The sequence below is a fragment of the Podarcis vaucheri genome (genome assembly GCF_965113315.1).
Source record: "Podarcis vaucheri genome assembly, chromosome: 13".
Lineage (NCBI taxonomy): Eukaryota > Metazoa > Chordata > Lepidosauria > Squamata > Lacertidae > Podarcis > Podarcis vaucheri.
The window spans coordinates 20173447-20196869 of record NC_138751.1 but is presented as its reverse complement, the minus strand read 5'-3'; the positions used below and the strand labels follow the sequence as shown (position 1 = coordinate 20196869).

The 23423-nt window shown below is 48.3% G+C and overlaps 1 protein-coding gene across 9 annotated transcripts in view; it reads left to right on the top strand.

Annotated features, from left to right (window-relative positions):
- BRSK1 (BR serine/threonine kinase 1) overlaps nt 1-22008 on the top strand; it is a 56006-nt gene extending 33998 nt beyond the window's left edge. For 7 of the 9 annotated variants that reach the window (XM_082196928.1, XM_082196929.1, XM_082196931.1 and 4 more), the window contains 14 exons: nt 961-994; nt 3400-3468; nt 4160-4306; nt 5649-5680; nt 6462-6626; nt 7603-7700; nt 8575-8725; nt 9348-9408; nt 11741-12164; nt 13286-13334; nt 14427-14550; nt 15185-15365; nt 17822-17911; nt 19146-22008. In XM_082196928.1, coding sequence (XP_082053054.1) covers nt 961-994; nt 3400-3468; nt 4160-4306; nt 5649-5680; nt 6462-6626; nt 7603-7700; nt 8575-8725; nt 9348-9408; nt 11741-12164; nt 13286-13334; nt 14427-14550; nt 15185-15365; nt 17822-17911; nt 19146-19330 — 1810 coding nt within the window. In that variant the 3' untranslated portion in view covers nt 19331-22008. The remainder of the gene's footprint in view (nt 1-960; nt 995-3399; nt 3469-4159; nt 4307-5648; nt 5681-6461; nt 6627-7602; nt 7701-8574; nt 8726-9347; nt 9409-11740; nt 12165-13285; nt 13335-14426; nt 14551-15184; nt 15366-17821; nt 17912-19145) is intronic. The other 2 variants (XM_082196930.1, XM_082196936.1) reach the window with 2 other exon arrangements.
- Nucleotides 22009-23423: the final 1415 nt, after the last annotated feature.

Genomic DNA, 23423 nt, shown 5'->3' with positions numbered 1-23423 from the left:
GAGGATCCTGGGAACTGTTCCTTACCCTTCACAGAGCAACAATTCCTAGCACTCTTAACAAACTACAGTTCCCAGGATTCTTTGGGGGCGAGCTGTGTGCTTTAAATGAGCATTAAATGTATGGTGTCAATGTGATGACACTCCCCAGAAGAAAATGGGGGGCAGTGCCAAGGAAGGCTGAGTTGTTCCATGTGCTTCATGTGTGCTAGTTCACGTGCTTTAAATGTATACTAGAGAGATGCGTGTGACACTGTGGTCTAAACCACTGAGCCTTTTGGGCTTGCTGATCAGAAGGTCGGCGGTTCAAATCCCCGTGACGGGGTGAGCTCCTGTTGCTCTGTCCCAGCTCCTGCCAACCTAGCAGTTCGAAAGCGTGCCAGTGCAAGTAGATAAATAGGTACCGCTGCAGCGGGAAGGTAAACGGCATTTCTGTGCACTCTGGTTTCCGTCACTGTGTCCTGTTGCGCCAGAAGTGGTTTAGTCATGCTGGCCACATGACCTGGAAAGCTGTCTGTGGACAAACACCGGCTCCCTCAGCCTGAAAGCATGATGAGCTTCGCAACCCCACAGTCGCCTTTGACTGGACTTAACCGTCCAGGGGTCCTTTACCTTTACCTTACCAAATGTGTGCTAAATGCGCTTTAAATGTATGTGCAGACTCCTTCGCTGCCTCAGTCTCTCATCTTGCCTCCTCGTGGCCAGCCTCCTGGACCTGGCAACTGAAACCTCCCAGCACTTGTGGGACAAGAATGAATGGGGGGGGGCATTTTCCATCCACAAATACATCTTAGGTTTTTGGGGGCGGTGTGCTTGTGGGTGGGTGGGAAGAAGTCCCGCAGGCTCCTCTTCACATGCCTGTTTGAACCCGAGGCCCTGGGGGGGGGGTCTGCTTTCTCCTGCGTTTCACTCTTCCTCTGTCTCTCTGTCTTTCTCTTTTCTGCCCCCAATGCTGGGCTGCAGTTCTCCTCACTATGCATGTCCTGAGGTGATCAAGGTAAGGACTCAGGCCTAGTGCCCACACCCCTCCCTTGCCTTGATGGCATCTCCTTCCCTTCCCTCTTGCCCAGGGATCAAACCAGGGGGTCCGTCAAGCCTGGCCCCAGGCTTCACTTGGGTTGGGGTAATGGCTTCCCAGTCGTATGTCATCATCTTTTACCCATTTGCCATGGAATAAGCCCCATGGATCTGGGTGGGGCTGATTTCTGAGTAGGCATGTATAGGATTGAACGGTTGGTTGCTTAATTTGTTAAAACAAGAAAGTGGGGAGCAGTTTTGGTTGACTTGAAAGGAGACTCTGTTGAATCAGTCAACGGATTTCAGAAGTGGGTCGAATTCAAACCAAACTAGTTGCGCTTACATCCCATTTAAATGAATGTGAAAAGGTATTGGTGATTGACTTAACACCCATTGATTCCAGTGGGGCTTATGGGCAACTAACTCACAGTACAATCCTATGTTTGTTAACTCAGAGGTTAAGTCCCATCAAGTTGAATGGGAGTTCTTCACAGGTTATAGCAGAGACGGGGGTCAAATGTGGCCCTCCACGCCTCTCTGCCTGGCCCTCAGGGCTCTCCCCAGGCCACAGTCCATCCAGAGCCACAACCTTCACCAGACATGATCCACACCCTCCTCAAGTGTTTTTGCCTGGCTGGAATTTGTCCTTGGGCTCTGGTCATGCTTCCTGTTTGTTTGGATGGAGGGTAGGGAGGTGGGTGTGGAAAATAGCCTTCTGCAGAAAGGCAAATTTCACATGTCTCGGTCTGCCCACTTTTGCCTCTGGCCCTGCCCAGCCCTGGCATGTGGCCCCCAGAAGGTCGCCAAGAAGGAAAGGCGATCCTCGGGTTGGAAAAAAAGGTATATAGGATTGTAGCATTTGCGTGGACCCAGTTCAATTTTTCTTCCTATAAGGATGTAACAAACTGCAGATAGCAAGCAGCATTTTAAAAGAGACACCCCTTCCTATGTGTGAAAGGTCATGTATCCAGGATGGTGCTTGGTACAATGCAGGCTTGTGTAATTTAATAACGGAGTAAAGTGTGGCATTTTGTAGAACGATTCCCCCCACTTATATTCACATTTGTGTAGATTTAAGTGAGTAATTAATTGATTAATCAACTACAATTCATATGATAAATTTACCTTTCCTTTTTTAACTTGGCGACTGCTCTAATTATATGTGGGGTTGGACAGGGGAAGGTGTTATTGGAGGTGACTGGTAGTTGCTTGTCTCTCATCCCTCACACCCTTTATGCTGGGAAGGGGAACCTGCGACCTGCCTCCAGGCACGGTTGGACTCCAACTCCCATCAGCCCTGTCCAGCTGACCAGGGCTGATGGGAGTTGTAGTCCCACGATAGAGGTCCATAGATTCCCCATCCCTGCTTTAGTAAGGCCTTGCTCTGTACAATATGGTAGCTTCTTCTGAAAAACCTCAACTCTCTTAAACACCAAAATAAAAAAATTCCTTCCAGTAGCACCTTAAAGACCAACTAAGTTAGTTCTTGGTATGAGCTTTCGTGTGCATGCACACTTCTTCAGATACACTATCTGAAGAAGTGTGCATGCACACGAAAGCTCATACCAAGAACTAACTTAGTTGGTCTTTAAGGTGCTACTGGAAGGAATTTTTTTATTTTGACTATGGCAGACCAACACGGCTACCTATCTACTCTCTTAAACACCATAATCCTCATTCCAGAGCTGCTAGATCTGAAATTTAAATTCAGTGACCTGGAGGATATCTACTGAATTCCTTCCCCCAGAAATAAGACGTTTTTGATGCTGGGAAGAAGACCACCCACTTGTGAACAGTGGCAGATGACTGAGGGGGCAGAGTCACCCTCCTGGTGCAGCTCACCTGGACAAGGCTGGGTCAGGGCGGCTGCAAGGTCGGGGCTGCAGAGAGACACTGGTGCGAGTGCCTGATTGGCTGTGTCGGCGTGTCATTCACTCAGCCCAGCTGTGCCACCAGCACATGCCAGCCCTGTCTGCATAAGCTGCAGCAAAGCCAATGTTGAGAGGGTGGCTCTGCTCCACTGCAGCAGCCACTACTGCTTGTGGAGGGTATTGGGGAAGGGGAACATCAACCGGTCCTGGAAGATGGGGAAATTTTGATCCCTTCTTGATGGCCATAGACTGGAGCCAGGAGACAATAGAGCTTGCTGAGTAATGGACCAAGCGTGGGCAGGAGGAGTTGGGGCAGGTGGCGAGAGACAAGGTTCTCTCGTCCTTATGGAGATATATCCCCTTCCCGCCTGTTCTTAACACTTGGGCGAGCCTTCCACTCTCCACTCTGATTTCTTTATTGTCTGTCATTCATCCCCAGCCAAGCTTTCCCTGTCCTTCCCCTGCCCTCCCGAGTTGCCAACCCCACCAAATCTCTCTGCTCTTTGCTCCTTAGGGGGAGAAGTACGATGGACGTCGCGCTGACATGTGGAGTTGCGGAGTCATCCTCTTTGCCCTGCTGGTGGTAAGGCTGCTCCCCAGTAAATTGCCGGGCTATTTAACACCCCCTGCCCGCCCCCCGCCATGTTGTCCTCGCTGTGGCAGAGGCAAAGAGCAACCTATGCCCAACGCTGTGCTCAGAGCAACCTATGTCCAGTGCTGGTCCTACTCAGACCTGTTGAAACTAATGGACATGATGGACTGAAGTTCACTGATGTGAATACCTCCAGGTATTGTTGGACTTCATCTCCCATCAGCCCCAGCTGGCACGACCGATGGTCAGAGATGATGGGAGTTGTAGTCCAACAACATCCGGAAAGCCACAGGTCTCCCATCTCTGAGTTGCATGTGCTTTATTTATTTACAAACACATTTCTGTGCTGCCACATCACAAAGTATTGGGGTGGAGCACAACACTGAAACATAAAACAACAATTGAAAACAATACAGATAACCATTAACTATTCCAAAAAATAGAAATGAAATGGTTACAAAGGCTTGCCAGTGTAAAAAGATCAAGATGTACAAGTCAAAAGCGAGGGTGCCTGATGAACCTCTCCTGGAAGGGACAGGTGGCACTAAGTGCCCAACATCTAGAACTTGAATTTAAATGCAAAAAAGCAAAACAAACCCATTCCGCATTTGAAATCGCAATACTGAAAAATCTGTGTGAGCTTTCATTTTGGGGGTCGGTTCTCTCGCCCTTTGTCCTGCAGGGAGCGCTACCCTTTGACGACGACAACCTACGCCAGCTGCTTGAGAAGGTGAAGCGGGGGATCTTCCATATGCCCCACTTCATCCCGCCCGACTGCCAGAACCTCCTGCGGGGCATGATTGAGGTGGAGCCCGAGAAAAGACTCAGTGTGAGTAATCCCGGCGGTGCAAACGCTGTTAAAGTAGGGTCAGGGGAAGACATTCGATTCGTTTTTCCTTTAAAGGCGAATTCACCTGATCTGCATTTTCCAAAACAATGTATGAACCAAGAGACAGCCATCTTTTTGAAATTCGCAGTTCTCTGAATTTTTCAGTGCACTCATGCAGCTGAGTAATGTATTTGGAAAATGGATATATTAATGTAAGGTGTGTATAAACATTTACAAATATATTTAAAATTTACAGAATTGTAGTTGAAAAAATATTTACCAAAAATGCTTTTTTGAGGCACGCTTTTCATGTATTCTTGTACACATTACTTCAGTTTTTACAAAGAAATTTCACAGAATCACACATTTGTGCAAACAAATTACACAGAAAACAATGGAGACAAAACGAAACAAAAAGAAGTGACATATAGAGGTATAACTATCTGTGTGTGTGTGTGTGTGTGTGTGTGTGTGTGTCATACAAATTGCATTATATTAGGGAAAATATAAGTACTAGAGAAAATATGCTTTGCAAAAATGTAGATATTAGGATAAATTATTATTATTATTAATCAAAATTGTATACCCACTTCGTCCAAAGATAATAGGGTGGTTCACAACATGAGAAAACAATACATAATAAAAATAAGAACTGGAAACTAATTGGCAGCCAGTGCAGTTGGGCTAGGATTGGTGTTATATGCTTAAACTATGTTGCCACGGTGAGCAACCTGGTGGCCAAATTCTGCGCCAGCTGAAGTTTCTAAGCCCTACAGATAACGCTCTGCAGTAATCTAACCTGGAGGTTACCAGAGCATAGATGACAGAAGGTAGGTTATCCCTGTCCAGATAGGGACACAGCTGGGCCACCACCTGAAGCTGATGGAAGGCACTCTGTGCTACTGAGGCCACCTGAGTCTCGAGCAACAGCAAAGGATCCAGGCGTACCCCCAGGCTGCATTCCTGTTTCTTCAGAGGGAGTGTGACTGCAAGAGCAGGCAACCTCCCATCCAACCATTAAAATGCTGATGAGTTTTCATGAGGGTTTTTAATTGCCCCCTGCCTGCAAAGTGATGCAGAAATGTGGGGAGTGGACTTAAGACTGGACAAATCAGAAACCAAAAACTGGTAGATTTGCCCACCCTTAGTTGGAAGTGAAGCAATGACATAGTTTTGGATTGGGAGCTCTTCAATTCCGACATCCACTTTCCTGGGACTAAGCCTCGCCAACCTCAGTGAGGCTTTCTTTTGAGTAGACTTGTAGAGGATTGCATTTATAGATGATTTGGGGAGAAAAAGTTTCTAATGTTATTGTTTCCCCCCCTCCATGTGGCGACTTTAGCTGGAACAGATCCAGAAGCACCCATGGTTCTTGTGAGTACCTCCAGATCCTTCTCTTTGATTCCCACCAAGTCCCAATATTTTCTGGCTTTGCTGGGTGGAGATATGTGTGTGTGAGGTGGGAGGGCACATGGAGAAACTGAACCCAGGAAATGGGCAGAGTATTAATAGTTTCTCAGTCAAATACATCCCTGGCAACTGTGACCCTTCCTCCAGATCAGGGGTTTCCAAACTTGGGTCTGCAGCTGTTTTCAGACTACAACTCCCACCATCCCTAGCTAGTCAGGGATGATGGGGATTTTAGTCCAGAAACAGCTGGAGACCCAAGTTTTGGGAACCCTGCCCTAGATCCATCTCATTGATGTCTGAGCTTCCAGCTTAAATGTGTCCAGACATAGCTTTGTATCCATGAGTGCCAGAAAAGTGAAAGTCATATTCATTATAGTGCGTTTGTTTTATTTATTTTTGGCTATAAGCTGTTACAACAATACTAAAATGCTGATGCAAAATAGAATCCTGAAACAGTATTTCCATAGATACGTAATAAATAGGTTCTTTTCTGGACCCTAGATCATGACAAAAGCCGTGCTTTGTTATACGTACAGTATTAATTGTTATACATACAATTAATTGTAAAAAAATTGCATGGGGGGAAGAAAAGCGACAACCCTAAACCCAACCTCAAAATTTGACATGCACACTCCACTGTGAAAATATAAAGCCAGGCTGGCTAGCATTTGCCAACCTGAGGTTGATAGTCACCTTTAGCCAGCCTTACTTTCCTCTTACATGATCTGTGCTTCTTTTCTCCCAGGGGAGGTAAGAATGAACCAGAGCCAGAGCAGCCAATTCCCAGGAAGGTGGCCATCCGGCGGATTCAGTCAGTCAGCGAGCTGGACCCCGACGTGCTGGAGAGCATGCACTCCCTTGGCTGTTTCCGCGACAAGAATAAGTTGAAGCAGGAGCTGCAGACCGAGGGGTGAGAGATTGGGGCACGTGGCAGGAATGGGGAAGGAGAGCCTGTCTAATGTTTTGCACATTGCACTGTGGGGATGCACTGAACTAGTGGAGGAATGCTTTGGGGGAGGTTATATATTTATTTTATTGTATCTCACCTTTCTTTCCTCCTTGGAACCCAAGGTGAGATACGTGTGTTTCCCAGGGAGTCAGCCATCCAGGCACTGACCAAAAGCCAGACCTGCTTTGCCTCACCAAGATGGTGGTCTCATGTGCTTCAGAGCTTATGACTGGTGTGTAAAATGGTTGTAGGCAGCTTAGGTTTCCCGCTAGGAATTGGGAGCTATAGGATGAAGGGGGCTTCCAGATGGCTGCTGTTTGAGGGTGAGATTCCATCATTTGCAGGCAAATTCAGGTTTATGGTTGATTGGGACGTTCTGAGCAGCAAACCCACTTCCCACAGAGATCGGACTTTCTGCAAGAAGGAAAGTGACAGGAAAAGGCATTAGACAATGTGGAGTAACACTTGCTTTCCTAGCGCATAGTTTACTGGTGCTGTAGAACTTTTTTATCAAACATAAACAATGTAGGTGGAGCACCGCTTGCTTTGATGCAACGTTATCTAACCTCCCTGCAAACAAATCAGGGTGAATGCTGAATGAATAGGTTTCCTGGAAGTTCCTGAAGCTAGGATTGTTCTCACAGAGAAGTCTCAGCACTCCTGCAAAACTACAGTTCCCATAGTTCTTTGAGAGAAGTTGCAACAGCTTTTGCACACTGGCTCAAACTGCCCATAGGTTTGTGGCATGGGTGTGTTCTACGAGAGGTGAAGGAGGGCTGAGGTTTGGTTCTTGGCAAAAGCATTGATGAAAAACAGAAGAATCAGGAAGCAGCAGGGAGGGGGGGGGTGTTAAGCATAAATATTTGGGTTTGTGGGGAGGAAGCTGCTGCCTGCATCCTGACCCTGTTCCCTCAATTTGTCCCCCTCTCCACTTCAGGGAGAACCAGGAGAAAATGATCTACTATCTGCTCCTTGACCGCAAAGAGAGATATCCCAGCTGCGAGGATGAGGACCTGCCTCCGCGCAACGATGTTGGTGAGATGTCAGGGAGCCCGTTCCCGACACCCGTCAGGGTGCGGGAGTGGGAGGCTTGTTCCCAGGAATCCCAGGGAGATGCCAACAGACACAGTTCTGCCGGAGGATCCAAAAGACATTTTCGGAACACCCTGGAGCCCCCTTCTTAACAACGGCCCTTGAGAAAATGCTGCTGGGTTGATAGGCAACCTCCAAGGACTCCCTCCCTCTTTCCATGTCTCATTTGGGGATTTTGTCTGTGATGGGGAACCTGGAAAGATCTGAAAGACAATGAACAGGTGTTGTCACCTATACAACTGGGCGTGAGGAACCTTTGGCCCTCCGGCTTTGGTGCTGACCTACAACTCCCACCTCCCTACCCATTGGCCCTGCTTGCTCGGGCTGATGGGAGCTGTAGTCCAGCAACATCTGGTTGGCCAAAGGTTCCCGACACCTGCTCTAAACTACTCTAGGGCACAGTCCTTGAAGACATTCTCCCCCAAGTATCCCACTGTTGCCACCACATCTAAGCGAGAGCTGGATTTTTGTGCATCCCGTCACTGAATGCATTGCAGACTTCTGTTGGTGCCCTGTGAACTGCATTTCTCGTCACCATTACCCCCTCGCCCAATAAATTTCTGTCCCTGGCCGAGTGAAAGCAGTGTGTGTGTTTGAAAAAGCAGAGGTTGGATGGCCACCTGCCATGGGTGCTTGAGTTGAGATTCCTGCACTGCAAGGGGTTGGACTGGATGACCCTCGGGACCCCTTACAACTCCACAGTTGTATGATTCTAAGAGAGAGGACGAGAGAGGTGGCATCAGAGTATTTGGAAATGTGGCTCTCTTCCTCTCGAGTACTAAAGTACTGTCTCTCCCCCCCCCCCCATTTATTCTAGACCCTCCTCGGAAGCGAGTCGACTCACCCATGCTGAACCGACACGGGAAGCGCCGACCTGAGCGGAAGTCCATGGAAGTTCTGAGCGTCACCGATGGCGGTTCTCCTGTTCCGGCCCGGCGGGCCATAGAGATGGCACAACATAGCCAGCGGTGAGTACATGTATAGCAGTGACACTTCTGCAGCCTGGCATTAGGGGGCGCCATTACCTTTTGTGTGTGTGCTTCCTCTGCTCCTGGAACTGGGAAGTGCAAATATTTTAACGTTTGGTTGCCATCCAGTGGCTGCAGGAGGAATTCAATGTATATTTACTGGACTAACAAAACTTTGCTGTCTCTTGCTGGTAGTTGCATGTAGAGCAGTTATTTTGGCTCTTTGTGTTAACATTTCATTTTTAATGCATAGTTTCTGCCAAGGAGGCAAACACAGTTTGTATCATCATCATCATAATTTTTTTTATTTATATCCCGCCCTCCCCAGCCAAAGCCGGGCTCAGAGCGGCTAACAACAGTAAAACGATAAAACATTCTAAAATCTAGAATTAACACTTTCATGTCCCATTCTTCAGTTGTTAGAATTGCCCTTGTGCATTGTTGATCTTTGCTGCCCCTGCTGGTTGTGTTAAAAACTGCACAGAAACACAATGCTTTGCTCCCCTTACTGCTGTTTCTGCAAAAACAGTTTTGTGTATCTCCTCCTGCTTGTTTCCTGTGTGTCTCATCTGACCCCCAAGACGGTACTAACCCTCAATATGGATTTCTCCCCAACCCACAGGTCTCGATCTGTAAGTGGTGCCTCCACTGGCTTATCCTCCAGTCCCCTCAGTAGCCCCAGGGTGAGTACCTGAGATACTGGAGAAATTACAGCGTTGGGGAAGGGAAACAAACATTAGGGGCAGAAGATTGGGTGGTGGGCAAAGATGTTGTGGGGCATAGGGAAGGGAGGGGGTGGGTTTTGGAGGGACTGGGATTTGGAAACAGATCTGCAGATCCAGCAGCCTCATTCACATCTCATCTTGCACTCAGTTCAAGTTGGTGAGGGGAGGGAAGAGGTGCTCAGTCAATTGCTGGTTCTCCTGACAGTGGGGCTTGCATACATGGCAGGCAGAAAATTAGCCAAGTGCATATCACTCTCCCATGCACCCCTCTCCCCCCTTGTTGCATCCCCATGCCAGGAGAAAGCTGGACCTGTTGAATTGCCACCTGGTACCTAGCTTTCAAACATGCCTGGCCTCTGTCAGTGAAAGATAGTAATGACCTTAAAGAGAAAAGGAGAGAAGACGTGTGTAGACTTGATGAGGGATGTCAGAGAGAGAGGTCTGAGGCTGTGTACACACCACACATTTAAAGCACACCCACACCCATACACCCTTCCAGAATCTTGGAAACTGCAGTCCATTAAGGGTGCTGAAAATCGTAGCTCTGCGAGGAGTAAGTTAACAGTTCCCAGGATTTGGGGGGAGGGGAGCTATGTGCTTTAAATGTGTGGTGTATATGCAGGGAGGGTTCGGTGAAAGGGACAAGGCTCAAGGTTCTGTGGGAACATGAGTTTGAGGTGGGGTGCCTTGAAAATGTGGGCAGGTCCACAGCTAGATCTGGAAAGTTGGAGGCAAGGGGAGAAACCAGTTTGAAGTGATCAAAGGGAAGGCAAAGGACCAAACTAGGCATGGCATTAAGCACATGATCTTCCCATGTGTGTGCTTGGTTTCTAAATAGCAGCTGGGGGGGGCGGAATCGAGATCGGGATCATGGTATGGGAAAGAAGGGATTTAACTCTTTGCTCCCCCCACAGCCCTGATCTAAATCTCCCCGCTCCCCTGCATGCAGCTATTATTTGCCTTTGCTGCTAATGGCAGTTTTTCTCCTGGGGTAACAAACAGCAGCCCCAGAAGAGCAGGGCAGGGAGGTCTGTGCCTGAAATTTAGTAAACGGAGGCATTCGTAAGAGGTTCTGCTGTGTGTGCTTCATGCCATGGTTGTTTTGGCTAAAAGTAGCAGCAAGCTGTAGGCTAGGTAGCATTGGCAGTGCAGCATGTTGGCTGTTGTGGAAGTAGGCAAAGCCCTTTATTGTTTGGAGGCAGGTTCTTTGCTGCTACTAGCTGCACAGAAGGCAGAAATCCAGCTGGTGCAGCTTTGATCAGCACGACACCTCCATGCCAGCGAAGACCTCAGCCCTTGAACTGCAGCCTGCCACAAAGTTAGTAAAGGTGCACAGAAGCAAATGGGGGAAGAAACCCTTAGAAGAGGAAGCTTATATTTGCAGTAGGCTGGCTGTTTAGGGTTTGACTGCCTCTAGGGTGAAGGGCAGGTTCCCTGTGAGAAAGGGGCAGGGCAGCCTTCCCCTGGTGCCTTCCAGCTGATGCAGACATTCCCTTGATCTCTTGGGCCTCCTGTTTCAACTGCCAGGCTGTTTTAAAGGGATTCCTCTGTTAAAACAATCATGCACATTCATATTTTAATGTTTTAATGGGATTGTTCTATGCTGTATTTTACTTGTGTGTTTTAAAAATTATGCCGCATTCTAACCATTGTGCAAATGGGGTTATATATGTTTTGTAAGCCGCTTAGGAGCCGCCTGGGTCTTAAGCAGCATATAAATAAATTAAAATGAAGGTTGACGATGATGCAGGCCAGCTCTGGCTCTCTCATCAGTCCCAGCCAGCTTGGCCAGGGGTCAGGGATGATGGAAGCTGGAGCTCAACAACACTTGGAGGGCACCAGGTTCTGGAAGGCCACTTTCAGGCTTGGAGCAGCTGCTCTGTAGGAAAGGGTGGCTGTTTGCGGGAGGAGGAAGCAGAGGGCTGGTCTCCCCGGGAGGCAGACAGGCAGAGGAGGACATAATATAAAAAAAGCCCCGTGGAGAAGCGATGGAGGGGAGGTGGAGTAGTGGATGTCAGGTTTGCTGCAGCGCAGGCTGGCTGGAGGGAGACACATAGTCTTTGGGCGCCATAGATATCTCCCCAGGAATGGAGGGTAGGCTTGCCGTGGAGCAGGCAGATCCTTACGAAATCAGGCCATTTGTCACGCCACCGAGTTCTGTCTGGGCCACAGAGCGAGACTCTCTTTGGGAGCAGGCTTGTGGGGCTGTCACCTGCCATTATTCACCCCCCATCTCACGGCTCTCCCCTCCTCACCTTTCTTCCTCCCCCCCACTTCTCCCCACACCCAGAGCCCCATCTTCAGCTTCTCCCTCCCATCGCCTCCCCCGGCCCCTGCGAAGACTCAGACGCTTCCGGCCAAGGGCAGCCCGGCAGGGGAGCGGGCCCTGCAGAGCCGGCGCTCCGCCCCTTTCCCCTTGCCCCCCAACTCTCCGCCCCCTCACCCGCCCTCCTCTCCCCGCTGCTTTTTCCCTTCTACTAAACCCCCACCCAAATCTGTGCTGCAGGTCACCCCCCACCCCTCCCCTCGGGGAAGCCCCCTCCCCACTCCGCTCGGCACCCCTGTGCACACGCCCAAAGAGAGCCCCAGCGGCACCCCCGGAGGGACGCCGCCCAGCAGCCCGGGCGTGGCGGGCGTGGCCTGGAAGACCCGCCTGAACTCCATCAAGAACAGCTTCCTGGGCTCCCCGCGCTTTCACCGCCGGAAACTACAAGGTGAGTGGGCAGTTCCGCCCCCTGCTGGGGAGGGTGTGTGCGCAGGTGCATGCAGGTGTAGCGGTTGTGTGTGCCAAAGACAAATCGAGCCACCCATGATATAAAAGCAGGGTTGAAAGAGGGATTGTGAGTGACCCATCCTTAACGCATGGCAACTTTGCCCCCTGTAAGGCGGTGTGTGAGATGTTCCGAGTGAGCATCTAAAGCACTTTCCTGCAAGTATGCAAGAGCAGTGAATTCTGGCAGGCAGAGGAGCCTTCAGAGGGCACAGCTGCATCAGGACCGATGTGTGCCTATGACTGGGGATGATCGAGAATGAAAGGGAAAAAGCTCAGAGAGCAATAAAAGGGCGACCACGTATGAATGAAGCGGGAGTTTGCATAATGCCGTTGTGCAACAAATTGTTTACATGAAGCTGAACCTCTGTGGGCCAGCAAACCAGATCTTTATCTCTCCACCCAATGGGCCAACTTTGACAGGCGGGCAGGACCACAGATGTCATAACGAAGTCAGGGATCTATGATTCCAGGGGAAGCTAGCTTGAGCAACAGAACCAGGCAGGATGAAGTCCCCAACCATCAGCTGATGTCATCTGCCTCTTGGGATGATGTCACCTGATTGATAGGTGGGTGTAGTTTTTGGGGGGAAACAGCCTCTTGGGCTAAATTGGAACCCATGGCAGGCCAAGGTTGGCCTGTAGGGTAGAGATTTTCCACCCATGGTATAAATTATATGTCAGACAAATGTAAGAGAGGGATGGAAACATGCGAAATAGGAACCTGGGAAGCTGCCTCATACTGGCTCAGAACACTATTCCCCCTAGCTTTACTGCCTACACTGACTGGCAGTATCTCTCCAGGATTTGGGGCAGGGAGACTCTCCTGGCCCTCCCTGGAGATTCCAGGGATTGAACCCAGGACCTCCTGTATGCAAAGCAGATGCTCTACCACTGAGCTATGGCTCTTGCCCAAGCAAGACTGTGTGGAAGGCCTAGCCATCCCTGCTTTTGTCCTCAACATCCAGCAGCAAGTGCAGCTTTGCTTTGAAGCACTGGAGTGGGTGGGAAGGAGGTCACGCACACTCCTGTTTTACATTTCATGTTTCTCCTCCTCGCCCTGCAGTTCCTACACCAGAAGAAATGTCCAGTCTTACTCCAGAATCATCCCCTGAGTGAGTATCAGAAGGCAGTGGCAATAAGGAAGGAGACGAAATTTCCTTTCATTTCCCCTCCCTCCTTGTTCTTTAACTTTGTTCCTTACTGGATGTAGGGTTGTACCTAGGAGTTGGCAAGCTTGGCCCCTGCCAAGGGCCCAGATCCAGGGTGTGTGTGCAAAAATGGTGCTTCTGTACTCTGGCTTAGAGTGGCTGGGAGCGTGCATGCTCCCTGGGCCACTCCTCCACTGCTCAGGGCAGCCAGGCAAGGCACGCAGGTTCCACTGGCAAAGGGACAGGGGAATCAATACATCTCCTTGCCAAGAGCACAAGGGAGCTTCTGACTAGATGGCAATTTGATTCCACAGTAAATGGGTGGTTGTTGGCATGGGGAGATCCAAATCTCCCCACCCTCCACCTGCACCAAGTGGACTCATCGGAGTCAGACACAGGCCAGCACGGAGAATGCAGGTTTCCGTGGCCAGTGAAATTAACTCTTTATTCAAGGAAACTGCATAGAACACAGCAACACTTCCCAGAAAGTCTGTCCCTTTGGAGCAGTTGCCAGGACTGAAGGTCCCTGCCTTCCACCCTTTCTAAGGCTCCTCCTCTCCCGGATGTTTCCCAAGCAGTCTCAAACTGTGTCTGGCCTCTGTTCTGCTCTCCTCATTATTCTGCATGTTTTTGCAGCAGGAGAGGGAGACTCCCTGGATTCTTCATCAGCCTCTTGCTCCCTCCCCTCCTCTGTTTCAGCCTCAGAGTCTGAACTGCTCTCTGTCACAGGCTCTTCCTGCTCACTAAACCCTGCTGCCCCATCAGCATCCGGCACCTACTCCCAATCCTGTTCCTCTGGCCTCTCCTCAGTGTCCCACCGCCAATCCCTGTGCTCTGAGTTTTCCTCTTCCGGAGTTTCCCTTGGGGTTCCCCAGCTGGTGCCTCCCACCTCTCCTCTTCGTCCAGCCAGTCCCTGACATGTGCTTCTGTGGTTGTGCAGTTGCCACAGGCTCAGGCTTCAGTGGCAACAAGTGGTCACCTCTCCCACCTCTCCTTCTTTGCCGTGCTTATTTGCAGGCTGTCACAGCCTTCCTGTACTGCTTTTGCCCCTTTCAGACTAGCCAAGAAATCCTGGTTTGGGAATTTTATCAACCTAGACAAAGAGGAACAAATTTTCGTGGTCATCAAAGACAAACCCCTGAGCTCCATCAAGGCTGATATCGTACACGCCTTCCTCTCGGTGAGTGCTGAAGGCCCAGGAAGGGAAGAATGTGTGAGTTTGGGGAGACTGTGAAGAATAGGATATGGAGGCAAGGAAGACAGGCCTACTGGGTGCTGACAACCACAGTGGAATTAGCAGGACCCTGGGAAGGGATGAGTTCCATCCGTGGTTTGTGGGTAAAGCCGGGGGAGAAATTAGAGATTCCATTCGCCTATAAAGGCAGCCTTGCAAAATCCACACTTTCCAAATCGATACGTGAACCAAATCATGGTCAACTTTCAAAATTCACACTTCTCCGAATTTTGAAATGCCATTCTCCAACCAAGTAAGGTGTACACAAATGCATATATGTTAGGGTACAGTGTTAAGGCGGGAATGCAGACATTATTGAAAAGAAGGGGGGGGAATAGGGGAAGTTGCTCTGCAGAACTGTGCATGCTAGGCTAAAATTTGAAATGAGCAGGTGTATATTAGAAAGAATTCAGACTAAAATGCTGGTGAATTTTCGTAAGGACTTTAAAAAAATAATAATAATGATCACAAGTCAATGTGGAAATGTGAAGACTAGAAAAATGAGAAATTGATAGAAATGGACCGTTTTGCTCAATGCTGCCTGTGAGCTGACATCTCCTGTGTTCCACCACATTCACAGATCCCCAGCCTGAGTCACAGCGTTGTATCCCAAACAAGCTTCCGGGCCGAATATAAGTCGTCGGGTGGCCCCTCTGTCTTCCAGAAACCCGTCAAGTTCCAAGTCGACATCAGCTACTCCGAGGGTGGGGAGGCGCACAAGGACAGCGGGATCTATTCGGTCACCTTCACCCTCATCTCAGGTGAGTGCCTTAGGATCCTCCTTTGGGTGGCCTTGGGGATTAATTGTGTTTGCTGGACACCTTTAATGAGAGAAAAATCACTATTGGCATTTATTAAGGACTGAAAACTTCTTACTGGCTTTTTGTGTGAAAGAGAAAATGAACTTGTAATATCTGGATATGAAGATAGGGAAAAAATTGGTTTATAGAAAATAGAATAGTTGGATGTTTTTGAGTGAATGCTATATTTAACTGCAGGATAGAGAACCAGAAGTTCTTCTCTCTCCTCTCTGTCTCTCTTCTCTATCACTTTCTTTTCCTTTTTCTTCTTCTTTTTGCTTCCGTTCCTTTTTTAGATTAGGTTTCAAAAGCATTTCTTTTATTCTGGCGTATTATAAAAAGATACTTTGTATTGGGTATGAGCTTCTGTATATCTTTGGACAAGTATTGATAAAAATAGATATTTGTGGGGCAGCGGAGAGTTTTGTCCCTCTGATACAAAAACCTAATCACCTTTCAGTCTCTTGGAAATGTGTACATTTTTTTATTTACTTGGGAGTAAGTTTAATAGTAGCCACTAGATTCATTGAAAGAAAAATGATGTTTCCAGCTTGTTTTAGTAGAAGAGATAGGCCATACCCCTCACAGGCTTACATTTCCTGGGATTCCCTGGGACCCCCAGGAAAGAACTGTTTTAAGAAAAGCAGCTTACATCCATTATCATTGCAAACACATGGCTTTAAATGTATGAGCAAAGTCTCCTGAATGGCTATTATTTTGGGCCCTGTAACTTACCTTTCCACATGATACCTCCCTTCTTTGAGGCTGCCAACTCTGCCTTCAAGATTCAGCTAAAGCTGATTCCCAGTTGCTTATTTGCAGTTCCTGGGGGTTGACAACAGAAGCAACACATGGTGCTGCTGAATTCTAGGGATGTCCCACAGAGCTAGTGGGGTTTTGTTTTGTTTTGTTTTTAATGTTTGGTAGTGGGTTATGAACAATGCATGGGGGATTCTCACATGGGGCATAAGTATCTTACTATTTTACATCAGCTTTCACCAGTTTTGTGGTTTCTCCCAAAGAGTCCTGCAGAATTCATAGTTTCACAAGAGGGCAAAGGGCTCTGTATTGTTATGGTAAAATCTAGGTGCGAGGCTGCTCTGCCACCCAGCTCGCCGGACTAAGTCCGCGGGTCCCTGCGGAGGAAAATGAGCTCAGCCGGAGACAGGAGCAAACTGCAGAAAATCCAAGTTTATTGTGTAACAGGTTCAAGGCGAGATTGAACAGTGAGAAAGGGGTGACATGAACTTTTGAAACTTCCCTCCATGTCCCAGAATACAGTGCAAAATACATCCCAGTTACATCATGAATACATTAAGAAGAGGTTGGGTTACACAGATTACATCATGAATACATTAAGAAGAGGTTGGGTTACACAGATTACATCATGAATACATTAAGAAGAGGTTGGGTTACACAGGATTAATTTATGGAGGAGGGAGGGGGAATATGCAGAGCTGGAGATATGTGCAGATGAGCACATCCTGAGTACCGGTGATGAGAAGACAATGGTCCATGTATGCATGGTCTGCTACCTGGCATTGCCTGGAGGAAAGGCTTGGCAGAGTGATTTGACAGGATTAGGGTCTTGACACCTTGCTTGAGGGATTATGGAGGACAGGGGAGGTGTCATGGAGTCCTAGAGAAATTGAGCAAATTGGCACGTTGATTTTCTATGAATTTTATAGATTTTAGTCCCTTTTGACATTGACAATTGGAAATAAATGGATATATTGTAGCGAAGAAGGTGAAGAAGACATGCCCCCCCTTCCATATCAGTACAGAGATCACTAGCGCCTTGCAGGAAACAGCTACCTTTTAAACTAGCTCAGAGTCTGTAGATACGCCCACAGTGGGAAAGGGGATCCCAGCTCCCTTGGAGGGAAGATCAGAGTTCATTTACAGGAACTTCAAACACCAACCTCTCCAGAGGCAACATAACACCTATCCCAGAGTCTAAAAAGGCACCAGCGTCTGACTTGGGAATCCAAATTCATTCATTTCACAGTTGTTACTGGCATATTGCAGTGCTGAAGCAAGTAGACTATGAGTGTGTGTGTTTAATGTATTTATAGATAGGGGTGTGTGATGGTGTGTGAGAGAATGGTTTTTAAAACAGCACATAGCACTTCAGACAAGTTTGTTCTGGATCCCAGAAATAAGCAGTTTGTTCTAAAACTATATATTGAGTACGGTGTCTAACAAAACAGAGACGTTAAAGCCTTAATATCTTTAATATTAATACAGTCTTAAACCCACCCATACAGAGTTCAGCATGAGCTTGGTTTTAGGATCTGCACTGCTTATGAGTGCATCTTCCCATCATGTAGCCCTAGCAGTGTCCTGCTCCTGGAATCTTGTCTTTTGGAGGAGCCCTTGTTCCTTCCTGACCCTGAATGCCTATGTCTCATTCTTAGGTCCTAGCCGCCGGTTTAAGCGAGTTGTGGAAACAATCCAGGCGCAACTGCTCAGCACACACGACCAGCCTTCTGTGCAAGCCCTTGCTGGTAGGTGCTTGAATGGGTTTGCTCGATCTTAGATGGATGCAGTCTAGCAATGAGCGGTGTGCTAGCCACTGCTCTTGCCCATGCTGGTTTTTGTCAAGAGGCATTTTCTGTACCTGTGCAAATATTACCTGTCCTGGTGGTGCAGCTGCTGCATGGCATCCCATCTTGTTCTCTTATCTCTAGACCGTTTGCTGCAGCACATTAACAAGGCTACTTCTTTGGAATGGGGTATCTCGTATCTGCAAAACTTTTGGTGTGGTCACGCTGCTTCATTTCCACTTAGAGCACCTCCGGTAACTTCCTGCTGGAAGCCCATAACGCTTTATACCACAAACGTTCTGGTTTATTTTTGTGCCCCTCCAGGCAGCAGTGACATGGTAGCATTAGGGAAGGGCCATAGCTCAGCCCTAGAGCATCTGCCTTGCATACATGAAGTCCCAAGTTCAATTTCCAGGGAGAGAATCCTGCCTGAAACCTTGGAGATCTGAGCAGTGGTGTGACTTGATTTAAAGCTGCTTCCTATATTCTTAGGCATAGGTAAACTCGGCCCTCCAGATGTTTTGGAACTACAACTCCCATCATTCCTAGCTCACAGGACCAGCGGTCAGGGATGATGGGAGTTGTAGTCTCAAAACATCTGGAGGGCCGAATTTGCCTATGCCTGTTCTTAAGCTTTGTAGAGCAAACTAAAGCAGATGAAACCCACCTCTAATGCACTACAGTGGTGCCTCGCAAGACGAAAATAATCCGTTCCGCAATTCTCTTCGTCTAGCGGTTTTTTCGTCTTGCAAAGCAACCCTATTAGCGGCTTAGCGCTATTAGCGGTTTAGCGGCTATTAAAGGCTTAGCGGATTAGCGGCTAAAAGGCTATTAGCGGCTTAGAAAAGGGGGGGGCGAAAAAAATCACAAGACTCGCAAGACGTTTTCGTCTTGTGAAGCAAGCCCATAGGGAAATTCGTCTTGCGAAGCGCATTGAAAAATGGAAAACCCTTTCGTCTAGCGGGTTTTTCGTCTTGTGAGGCATTCGTCTTGCGGGGCACCACTGTATTATTATGTAAAGAACCTGTTGCAGAACACACCTATATTTAAGCACTGGTCTGGAGGGGCCCATAGTGACTATGAGACAGAAAGCAGGAGAAAAGGTGCTGTTGGATCTTGGTTGTTCAGAGCAGTTGACCAAAGGGGGTGTGTCTGCTTGTGAAATTCCCCTGATTTTGCTTCTCTCCGCTTCCAGATGAGAAGAACGGGCAGCATTCCCGCTTGCCAGGCACTCCAACCCGCAGCTGCCAACCGTCTCGGCGCTCCGAATCCGACGTCTCGTCCGAACACCATCGACGCGGCTCCAAGGACAAGAAGCTCGTCTCGTCCAACGGGACTCAAGTCCAGCAACCACCACCCCCGTCTCCACAGCAGCCGTGACGTCTGGGGCAGGGGGGCAGCCTGAGGGCGGCTAGGGGGAAGAGCAGCCGAAGGGAGCCCACTCCGCGCCCCTGGAAATAGCTGGCAGCCGCTCCAGATGGACAGGAGGAGCCAACGAACCTGGACGGATGGGTAAAAGGCCCTGCACCAGAGACGCAGGCAGGGGCGGGGCAGGGCGGGGCGGGGGTTTGGTCCAAGTTTTAACAACTCCGTCTCCCCCCACCCCCTGGGGCGGAAAGTCGCCATCTTGGGAGCGGCCCATACTGTGAACTTGTAAATAGTTAACAACAACAACAACAACAACAACAACAACAACAGAAAACAAATCTACAAAAGAACCGAAGGGAAAGAAAAGAACAAATTATGGAGACAAAAAGAAAGGATGGTGGACTGGAAAAAAAAGAAAAGAAAACAAACAGAGGGGGGAAAGAAGAGGTGGAGCAAACCGGGCAGGAGCCGGTGGGGTTTGGGGTGGGGGTTTAATCCTATCCTTTTGGTTGGGGGTGGGAGTGGGAGGGAAAGTGGGTGTCTTTATTTACTTGAGCCCTTTTCACAGACTCCCTCCTGATTTCTGTTTTGGTTCTTTCCACAAGACATTCTCTTTCTCCTGCTTTTCCTTCTGTGGCCTCAGAAATAGTACACGCCCCCCCCCCCCCCGTATTCACAGGTTCATGGCGACAGTGACTAAAATCAGGAGACAGAACTAGTAGCAGAATTTTGGTTGTTGGTTTGTTTGTTTTTTAACAATCAAGCGGAATATACATTTTATGAAATGGATAAATAAAATTGGTTGTCGCAGGAGAGAAAGTCAAAAACGTTTCCCTTCTGTTCCAACTTCTCTTTTAGTTTTCCTTCTCTGAGAAACTTAATTAGGTTAAAGAAAGGAAAGCATTATCGCCAGTTGGCGTAAAGCTTAAACATTCATTGTAAGAATGTTCAAAAACCAGAGTTTGAAAAATGCCCCCCCCCGCCCCAAATCTGAATTTTTGAATATATATAAGATTTTTTGGAGTGGGTGGGTGTGGTTGTAACTATTAAAGCAGTTTACTGAGAACTTTGCAAATTTACACAAAGGAGCAATTTGAAAAATGCATTTAAAGCCAAAAATAACTTTGAAAGCTCTGACAATGTCAGCAATCCATTTTTAACAAATTGCTCCTTTTTTTAAAAAAAAGGGGGTGTTTGCTCACCCACCAGGAATAGTCAACATTCCCAAATTACCATTCTTCGTGTTTTTAAAATATAGCCAGGGCTTTGTTTCTAGAAAAATAGGTGCCAGTACTCAGCATGAGTTGTTATATGAAGTGCCACACTTTTTAACAATAACAAAAAGAGGCACTGGTACTGCATACCCTCGAGTACCCCCTGAAGAAGTCAGAGCACAGCTTACGGCACAATGTGACTGCTTGCATTTTCCATTCCCATCCCTAACTTTTTATTCCGACTAAGTGACAAAAGTATCAGACTTATGCAACCACTCATTACAGTCACTGCTGGAAGGATCTTCATGATTCCTTCATAGACAGCGCAGTATGAGAGCAGGCTTCAGCAAGAGCTGCAGAGGAGAGAATGGAATAGGCAGCTGCGCTGGCTTTGTTAGCTGAAAAAACAAACACTACCAGAAAGCCTTCAGTTTCCAACGCTAGAAATATCATAGCTCGAAATAGAAAAAGGTGTCTAGAACAAACCAGGATCAGATTTGAATAGATGTCTCTCACTCCTTTCAAATACATGTTCTTGTTTTATGCAGGAAATTTTATCGAAGCCATTTGGGCTACTCCTGTGTTTCTATAAAGAAAAAAAGAGGGGCACAGATGAGTAAAGAATACCCTCTACTATCTCTTCCTGCTTTGCTTATCACCCTACATTAGGCCCCCCCTTTCAGTATTTTCAAAAGCTCATCTATAAAATTTCCAAGGATATAATTGAGGCCTAGCTTCTGTCTCGTGTAATTTTAGCAACCCCGCCAGAACTCCGGGTGGGTACATGACTCCCCTCCCCGCTCCTTTTCCCTAAAGCTGGGCACCCATATGCACAAGGCACTATGAGGAGGGGGGGCAGACAGAGGGGGGAGACTTTCAGAACATGCTGCGGTCTTGACAGAAGACAGAGGGACCCCAGAGTCAACAGGCCAAGGACCTTAATGGAGGCATACGGACGTCAACTGGAGTGGCGTCAAGAGGCAGGATTCCTTTCTGGACCATGAATGGCATTCGCAAGAGTGCGGAGGGCGGGAGCTGCAACATTGGGAGCCAATGGGCATCCATCGATATGGGGAAGGGATTCCAGGTTGGGTGACAGTGCAATAGGGTGGTGATGGTGGATTTTGAAAAAAGCAGTCCTGCTCCTATCCATTCCTCCTCCATCCCCCCCATCCTGCTCTGGGCGGCTCTCTCCTCTCAGCTGGGGGGGGGATGTGGGTGATGGCGCATGCGGGCGTGCAAATGGGCAGGAGACAACTATGTAACCTCCCCCCGCCACCCTCCTCCGTATCTGCCCATCCTCTCTCCTTTTGTGAATCCAACCTTATCTTTCGCGCACACACAACAACCCCACAGCCCATCTTCTCCCCACCCTTCTCTCTGGCTGTTCAACACCCCACCCCCACCCAAGCCTTTCATCTCCGGGGGTCTAATTATTGCTCAGAAGAAAAAAATACAAACAGTCACTCAAATGTTTCCCTCGCTGCTGAGACTTACCACGTGTTATTTCTGCCCAAGCTTCCGGGGGATTGCGGCCCTTTTGGCTTCCAGCTGGAAGGTGATGAGGTGGGGTTGTGAGAGGGAAGAGAAAGGGATCCATTGTTGTTTTTTAGGGGTGATGGCTCTGGTTAGGTCAAGGGTGCATCTTCACAGGGCTTTCACATGTGCAATGATACTGGATGGTGCAAGGGTAAGGTGGCCTTTGCACACGCACATATCCCCCAAAAGGGAGGTTAAGAGTTGATGAAACACCAAACATTTACATCACATGGCTTCCCTTCGAAGAATCCTGGGGGCTATAGTTTGCCCCCCTGAGCTGCTGTTCCCAGCACCCATAACGACAGTTCCCAGAATTCTTTGGGGGAAGTCATGTGCTTTAAACGAATGATGCGTAAACAGCCGAAGCCATCCCTGGGGCCATCAGCAGGCCTTTTCAAATCAGATGGGTTTCCACATTGGCTGTTTATGCATTGGCATGGAGATGCTGGTTGTGTAAACAGAGACTGTGGCTCCTGGAAATGCCTGCAGTGTGTTTTGTGAGTGGACTCAGGACTCTGTGGGTATGCGAGTGTGGGATGAGAGCTCTGCATAAATGAGAGCATGCCGGTTGTGTGAATAAATGCGGACAGAAGTGTGGCTGGTGGGGAACACGAGGATAGGTGCTGTCCATTTGGCAGAGAATGGATGCTTAGTGCACAGTATGCCAAAAAGTGGCTAGATGGTGGTCAGTGTGTATGAACCTACATGCAAACAGGGCGGAGAGAGGGGAGCACCTGATTCATGTGTTACTGCAAAGTGGCAGGGGGTGCTTCCATTTGGCTCTGGTAACATGCAAGTAAAGGAGCCCCCAGGCTATGCAAAGGTTCTCAGGGAAGGGCAATCCTAGCACAGGAAGCAACACAGAAAGAAAACATCAGAAAGAGTTCCCAGAGCAAACGGGCTTTGTGTATCCCATGTATAGCAGGGGTATAGCAGGGGTGGGATTGTTGAATGACTTCTCTCTGTCCATTGGGCCATGCTGATTGAAGCCAATAGGAGGGGCCAGCAGACTGGGTGCTGCCCGTTCAGGTGGACCAGGGTGCATGAGAAAATGGGAGTGTAGGAGCACGTGTATGAGAGAAAATGGCAATTTTGCACTTTTCCAGCTCCCCTTAGATTTTGAGCTGCTTCCCAATGAAACACAAGTCTTCTCTTCCATTGTGGCACATCTTGAGTACAAGAATCTGCTTTGTGTCTTTAGATCAAATCTAGAAATCCTACCCTTTCAACCCCAAGTCCCATTAGCCTTCTGAGGAATCTTGCCAGTGGTCTTCAGCTCATTTAAACACCACACATAAATTGGCTGGAATTGTATTAAGCCTGCCACGCCAGCTCTGATTTTAGGGCAAATA